This window comes from Coturnix japonica, unplaced genomic scaffold (genome assembly GCF_001577835.2).
Source record: "Coturnix japonica isolate 7356 unplaced genomic scaffold, Coturnix japonica 2.1 chrUnrandom475, whole genome shotgun sequence".
In the NCBI taxonomy this organism is placed as follows: Eukaryota; Metazoa; Chordata; class Aves; order Galliformes; family Phasianidae; genus Coturnix; species Coturnix japonica.
In genome coordinates this window covers 110679-118977 of record NW_015439877.1, presented here as the reverse complement: position 1 = coordinate 118977, position 8299 = coordinate 110679, and the positions used below count along the sequence as shown (strand labels likewise).

Genomic DNA, 8299 nt, shown 5'->3' with positions numbered 1-8299 from the left:
GATGACATCTGGGTGGTTCAACCACTGATGGTGATTGGACCATTGAGGGATGGCTTCCAGCCCTATTAGGGCAATGGACATTTGGTGGTTCACAGCCCTATAGGGTGCACGAACTTGGGAATTGGTTCCAACCCACTAATGGTGATGGACGCTTGGTGATGTTTCCAAACCTACTAGGGTGAATGAACATGGGAATGGTTTCCACCACCCACTGACCCCAATATGGTAATGGACATTGGGATGGTTCCACAGCCCTATATGGGTCGATGAACATTGGGACTGGTTCTGACCCATATGGTGATCGGAAATTGGATGGTCTCCCAGCCCATATAGTGCAGTGATGGACTTGGGATGGTTCTGACCCATATGGTGATGGCCATTGGGATGGTTCCCAGCCCTATCAGGGTGATGGACATTGGGCTTGGGTTTCCAGCCCTATTAGGTGATGGAACATTGGGATGGTTCTGACCTATTGGTGTGGACATTGGGATGGTTCTGGACCCATACTAGCGAGTTGATGGACACTTGGATGGTTCACAAGCCTATAGGGTGATGGACCATTGGGATGGTTCCCCAGCCCATTATAGGGTGCATGGACATTGGATAGGTTTCCCAACCCATATAGGGGTATTGGACATTGGCATGGATTACTGACCCCATATAATGTCATGGACATTGGCTTGGTTCCAGCCCTATAGGGATGGACATGGGATGGTTCCCCAGCCCTACTAGGGTGATGGACTCGTCCAGGCCAGCCTAGGATGGTTCCCACCACTGACCACAGATGATGACATCGAACACTGGGGATGGTTCACGGCCACTACTAGGGTGATGACATGAGATGCGATTCCCGCCCTTGGGTGAATGGACATTTGGGATGCGTTCACAGCCCTATAGGGTGATATGGACATTGGGATGGTTCCAGCCCTATGAGGTATGGACAGTTGGGATGGTTCACATCCTATTAGCGTGATGGACTATTGGCATGTATCTACGACCCACTCGGTTATTGCGCTGATGGGAATTGGGCATGCTGTTCCCAGCCCTATAGGGAGCACTGGGAATTGGGAATGCGACTATCTTGATCCCCATCTATAATGATGGAAGGTAATTGGGAATGGTTCCAAACCCCCTATAGGGTGAATGGGACATTGGGATGCGTTCCCTCACGCCCATAAGAGGGTGACATCTCAATGAATACTGGGTTGTTCCCACCCCACTGTGACACATACTTGGTGAATGGAACTTGGGACATGCGTTCCCCAGCCCTTAGGTTAGGGAGTAGGAATGGACATTGGGCGATGGGTTCCAACACCCTATAAGGGTGCATGGATCATTGGGCATCGGTTCCAGCACACTATAGACGTGAATGGACATGTTGGGGATGGTTCCCAACCCTATAGGGTGATGGACATTGTGATGCGCGTTCCCGACCTATATGGTGATGGAACATTGGGATGGTTCCCACCCTATAGGATGATGGGACATTGGGCATGGTTCCAGGCCCTATAGGGTGTGGACATTGGGTTGTTTCCCAGACCCTATAGGAGTGATGGACATTTGGGATGGTTTGACCCACAATATGGTGATGGACATTGGATGGTTCCACTATAGGGTGATGGACCATTGGGCTGTGTCACAAGCCCTATTGGTGATGGACATTGGGATGGTTCTGACGCACATATGGTGACATGGACATTGGGATTGGTTCTTACCCATATGGTGATGGACCTTGGGCATGATTCCCAGCCTATAGTTGTGAATGGGACATTGGGATGGTTCTGACCCTATAGGGTATGGACAATTGGGATGGTTTCGCCCTCATAAGGGAGCATGAGGCGCACTGGGCCGATGGTTCTGTACCTATATATGGTAGCATGGGAGATTTGGGATGTGTTCAAGGCCCCGCGTAGGTAGGCGTGCAATGGATGATTCTAGGGAATGGTTCCCGCCCGCAATAATAGCGATGTAGACGATGGATTGGAAATGGTTGCCGCCTAAGGCGGAAGTAATAGGTGTGACAGCTTGGGGATGGTTAACCGAGCCCATATTCAGAGGTGCGATAGGCACTCTGCCGCGTATGGTTCGACCTAGAGGTGCGAAATCGATGGACATTGGGATGGTCTTCCCAACTTTAATAGGGGTGAATGGACCATTGGGATGTTCCCAGCCCTATAGGGTGTTGTGAGAATTTGGGCTATGGAAGTGCACTAGACCTGATAGGGGTGATGAAAATTGGAAGATGGTTTCCCGACACAGATATTAATTGTCTCATGACGGATTGCGGCCGAGTTCCCGCCTAAGTGGCTTGGATGGACATTGGGATGGTATCCGAAGCCCTTATAGTCTGCCGTGATGGACTTGGATGGTGTCCTCCAGCCTATAGGCGTGCACTGGACATTGGCGGCATGGTTCCCCAACCGTTAGGTGCACTGGACATTGGGGAATAGGTTCCCAGCCCCATTACTGACGATCGGTGCATGGACACGTTGAGCTGGTCCCACCCTGACCCCATATAATGATGAACACACTGGGAATGGTTCCCGCCTCACTGGTTTTGAGTGGAAACCGCATTGGATGTTCACCAGCCCTCATAATAGTGGTGATGGACATCTGGATGATCGTTCCCAACCCCATAGGATAGCTATGTGATCATTGGGATGGATCCAACCATATAATGCATGACGATTGGGATGTTTTCCAGCGCCCGATGAGGGTGCGAATGGACATTAGGATGGTCACCACCCCCTCCCCATATAATGTCATGAAACTGGTATTGCTTCCAGCCCATTATGTGACAATTGGCGGTCACTTCAACTTTTTCACGTATTCTTGGATCTTGGTGGGATTCTGCAGAGCCGAAGGCGTTGAGGACGAAGGCGTCAGGGAAACCTCGGGGAGAGATTTCAGCCAGTGGATAACCACCTACAACACATGAAGAGCAAACTCCGATTTGGGGCGCTGTATGCCAAACCCAAACTCTCTGTCACCATCCCATCAAGCAGTGGGGTATTGCCACGCTCAGTCCTAAAGGCCCGTCCGTTGGGCTATGGGTTTGATCAGGAAAGGTTTGGGGTTGTGCTTTGACTACATGTAACTATAGGGGACAAGTGGTTTTGGAGTCCCCACCCCATATCTCCATCTCACATGGGCCGTCTTGATCAGGACAGGTTTTGGGTCACCCCCATTGCTCCCCCATATCTCATCGCAATGGGTCTTGATCATTTATAGGACAAGTTTTGGGGGTCCCCCCCCATCAATCTCCATCTCAATGGTTTCATCAGTGACAGGACAGATTTGTGTTCCTACCCATCCCACCCACTCCCACCATCTCCAACGGGTCTTGAATTACAAAATAGGGACAACGGTTATGGCCGTCCCGTCATCTCACACCTTTCCGTATCAAATGGGTCCTTGATCATGGAAATAGCGTGGACAAGGGCTTGATGTGTCCCCACCAATGATTCCCAGGTCTCAATGGGTCCTTTGATCTTCAAATTACGGACAAAGTTTGAATGGTCCCGCCCATCCCACCCATTCCACTCCATCTTATGGGTCTTTGCATGATAGGGACATCGGTGTGGGTCCACCCTCTCCCCCCCTATTCTCCGTATCACAATAGCCGGTCTTGCATATGAATTAGGGACAAGTTATGGGTTCCCCACCCATAGTCTCCATCTCATATGGGTCACTTTGAATCATGAATAGGGAAAGTATTTGGTCCTACGCATCCCCACCCCATCCCGACTCCATCTCGAATGGGTCTTGGATTACAATCAGGGCAGGTTACATTATGGGTCCCCCTTCCCCACCCATACCACTTTTATCTCAGCATGCGGTCCCTTTGATCAATGAGCTATTAGGGACAAGGTTTGGGTCCCCCCACACCTATCTCCATCTGCAATTGGGGTCTTGATCAGGACAAGGTTATGGGTCCTACCATCCCCACCCATATCTCATATCTCAATGAGGTACTTGATCTCAATAGGGACAAGGCTTATGTGGTCCCCCCCCATGATCTCCATATCCAATGAGGTCTTGATATCGAATAGGGACCAAGGTTATGGGCCCCCACCCCATATCTCCATCTAAGTGGGTCCTGATCATGAATAGGGACGATCAGGTTATGCGGTCCCCTCCATCCCCCACCTCCGCTATTCCCATCTCCAATGGGTCTTGATCATCACGGGACAAGGTTTTGGGTCCCCCACCCAATCTCCCATCTCAATGGGTCCTTGATCAGATAGGGACAAAGGTTTTGGAGGTCCCCCACCCCATATCTCCGATCTCAATGCGGTATTTGATGATTACAGGACAAGGGTCCCCTCCTACCAGATCTCCTTTAATGGATGCGGGCAGCATCCTTTGAAACGCCATTGGTTTCTGTTCGCCAGGATGAGCCACTGATGGCCCACAAATCACTCCGGTTGAGAGTCACACCCATGACTTGATGAGCCCATGCGCAAAGACAACACTTAAGGCACGTAAGGTGTCAACCTATGAGGGAAAGAAATATCCAACGGCGATCGGTGGTGAGTCCTAACAGGTTCCCTCACCCACCGGTGTACGCTAGGGTCGGTGATGGTCATGTGTTGCATGGTGGCTGGTGATTGGTGTACTTGATGATGATGATGGGTGATGGTATGATTCGCATGTGGTACCATGGTGATTGGTGCATGATGGTTGATGGTGGTGGGGTGGGTGATAGTTGCTTGATGATGGTGCATGGTGGTGGTTCATGGTCCCAGGTAGTTGGTTGATGGTGCGTGATGGGGGGTCGGTGGTGATGCATGATTTTGCGTGACCATGATGGTGGTGATGTGGTAGATGATGGTGTGATGTGTGTGTGGTCGATTGAGCGCCGCACCATGATGACGTGGTTCCCTTCGCGCATGGTTGGTGATTCGCACTTGAATGAATTGGTCGGATAGCGACCGATGAGTGATTGGTCGTGGATCGGTGTGAGTGATGGTGGTGGTTGGTGATTCTTGCCGGTGTTGATGGTTTGGTCACAGAGATGATGGTGATGATGGTTGTGAGTGAATTAGTGATTACGGTGATGAATGGAGAGTGGTGGTGGTAAGATGATGATGATGCATGTGTGATAGGTGGATAGTTGATGTGGTGGATGATCCGGTGCATGAGTGGTGGTCATTGCGTGGTCACGGGTGTTTGGTGATTTGTATGCATGATGAGTGGTGCATGGTACTCGTGGTGATGGTGATGAGGTACTCGAGGTGACTCTGGTTATGATGATTGAATGGAGGGTGGTTGGTAGATGGTGATGATCGGTGGCTAGATGGTGATGATATGATGATTGGTGAATGGTGGGCCAATAGGTGGTGATGATGGTAGTGGTGATGTTAATGGTGATGGTGACGGTGGTGATGGTGGTGGTGGTGGTCATGGTGGAGATGGTGGTGATGGTGGTGGTGATAATGGTGATGTGATGATGATGTGGTGATGGTTGATGATGTGTGAGTGGTTGATGATGGTTCAAGGTAATGGTTCATGGTGTTGGTTGATGATGGTAGTGATGGTGATGAATAATGGATGGTGTTAGATGGTGATGGACCGGTGATGGTGTGTTGGTGAGTACTGTTAATGGTGATCGGTTGATGAATGGATTTGGTGATGATGGATGGATGGTGCAATGGTGATGGTGTGTAGAGTGATAATTGTGTCATTCGGTGGTGATCGCGTGGATGGTGGTGCCGTGATTGGTCATCGGTGTTGGTTATGGTGGGTGCACGGTGATGGTGGTGACGGAGTGAATAGGTCAGGTGAGATGGTGATGATGATGATGATTTGATGGTGATGATGATGGTGGGATTGATGCATTGATGGTGCGTTGTTGTGATGTGAGGATTATGTATGGGGTACGATGCGGTGCATGGATGGTGCGCATTGGTCCGGGCGCGTGATGGGACGATGGGGTCCTGTATGGGGGTGATGTACTAGTGGCTGATGTGATGATTTGGTGATGGTGGTGATAATGGTTGATTGTGGTGTGATGGTAATAGTGGTGATGGTGGTTGGTATAATAGTGATGGTGTGATCGGTGGTGTGATGATCGGTGAGGTGATAGTTAGATGGGTGATGCATGGTGATATGGTGTGATGAGGTGGTCGTGTTGTGTAATGATGATGCATGATGGTTGATGGTTGCTTAGTGATGGTGATGTATCGGCTGATGGTTGCGTGGTCTTTGGTCACGGTGTATGTGATGCTGATGATCGATGGTAGATGGTTGGGTGGACGGTCGATGGATGGAGGATTGGTGATGGTCCAGCGTGATGGTGATCGGTGGTGAATCTGATGGTGATGGTGATGATGGTGATGGTGAATTGGTCGGTTGATGGTGATGGTCGTCGATGAATGGTGATGGTGTGATGGGTATGGTGATGATTGCGTGATTGATTAGGTGTGGTGATCATTGGTTGATGGATGGTGATGTCGCAAGGTTCTGGTCTGGTGTTGGTGCATTGTGGTAGTTGATGGTCGCATGGTGGTGATCGGTGAACGATAAGGCATGATGAACGGCTCATGGTGTTGATCGGTGATTCGGTGCAATCGGTTGTTATAGCATGGCTGATTGGTGGGGTCCGTTAGTCGAATCTGGTGGTGATGGTGATGGTGGTGATAATGGTGATGGTGGTGATGGTAATAGTGGTGATGGTGGTGGTGATAATAGTGATGGTGATGATGGTGGTGTTAATGGTGATGGTGGTGGTGATAATGGTGGTGGTGATGGCGATGATAATGATGGTGTTGATGGTGATGATGGTGTTGATGGTGATGATGGTGGTGGTGATGATGGTGGTGATGATGATGATGATGATGGTGATGATGGTGATAGTGATGGTGATGGCGATGGTTATGGTGATGATGATGATGGTCATGGTCATGGTGTTGGTGATGATGGTGGTGATGGTGATGATGATGGTAATGGTGATGGTGGTGATGGTAGTGATGGTCATGGTCATGGTCATAGTGATGGTGATGGTGGTGGTGGTCATGGTCATGGTGTTGGTGATGATGGTCATGGTGGTGATGATGATGATGGTGGTGGTGATGATGGTGGTGATGGTGATGATGGTGATGGTGGTAATGGTGATAATGGTGATGGTGATGGTGGTCATGGTGGTCATGGTGGTGATAGTGATGGTGGTTAATAGTGGTGATGGTCATGGTCATGGTCATGGTGATGGTGATGATGATGGTGGTGGTGGTCATGGTCACGGTATTGGTGATGATGGTCATGGTGGTGATGATGATGATGGTCATGGTGGTGATGATGATGGTGAGCATCACGGTGGTGATGGTACTGGTGATGGTGGTGATGGTGATGATGATGATGGTGACCATGATGGTGATTATGGTGATGGTGATGATGGTGGTGATGATGGTGATGGTGGGACTGGGACCCTCACCATGTGCTGGATGGGCGGTTGTTGAAGGCAGCGAACGAGCCGTCCTCTTTGCGGAAGGCGAGTTGTTGTGTGTAACCTGGTGGGAAGGAGGCGGCTGGTCAATGCGAGGGGCTCCTAGGGATGGTTTCAGGCCACCGACCCCTTGTGGTGCCCATCCCAGTATGGACCAGTAGATCTAGAAATCCCCAAACTGGGAGCACCCAACCGATGTGAATGGGTTGGAGCTACGCGGTCAATTCCAACCCAACCCATTCCGTGGTTCTATGACCTTTAAGGACCCTTCCAACCTGAATCAATTCAGGATTCCAAGGTTCTATGATCTTTAAGGTCCCTTCCAACCCATTCTATGACTCCATGACCTTTAAGGACCCTTCAACCCGAATCAATTCAGGTTTCCAAGGTTCTATGACCTTTAAGGACCCTTCCAACCCAACCCATTCTATGACTCTATGACCTTTAAGGACCCTTCCAACCCGAATCAATTCAGGATTCCAAGGTTCTACAGTCATTAAGATCCCTTCCAACCCATTCTATGACTCTACGAACTTTAAGGTCCCTTCCAACTCAACCCATTCCATGGTTCTATGATCTCAAAGGTCCCTTCCAACCCGAATCAATTCAGGTTTCCAAGGTTCTATGATCTTTAAGGTCCCTTCCAACCCAAATCATTTCAGGATTCCAAAGTTCTATGACCTTTAAGGACCCTTCCAACCCAACCCATTCTATGACTCCATGACCTTTAAGGACCCTTCATCCCGAATCAATTCAGGTTTCCAAGGTTCTATGGTCTTTAAGGATCCTTCCAACCCAGTCTTTGATTCTATGACCTTTAAGGTCCCTTCCAACCCGAATCAATTCAGGATTCCA

At 49.7% G+C, this 8299-nt stretch overlaps 1 protein-coding gene across 1 annotated transcript in view; it reads right to left on the bottom strand.

Moving 5' to 3' along the window:
• The window catches only part of C3 (complement C3), a gene marked incomplete at its 3' end in the record, with an annotated part of 75095 nt that overhangs the window by 23989 nt on the left and 42807 nt on the right, over window positions 1-8299 (bottom strand). Inside the window, exon 15 of the mRNA XM_032441658.1 lies at window positions 7433-7508. Coding sequence (XP_032297549.1) covers window positions 7433-7508 — 76 coding nt within the window. The remainder of the gene's footprint in view (window positions 1-7432; window positions 7509-8299) is intronic.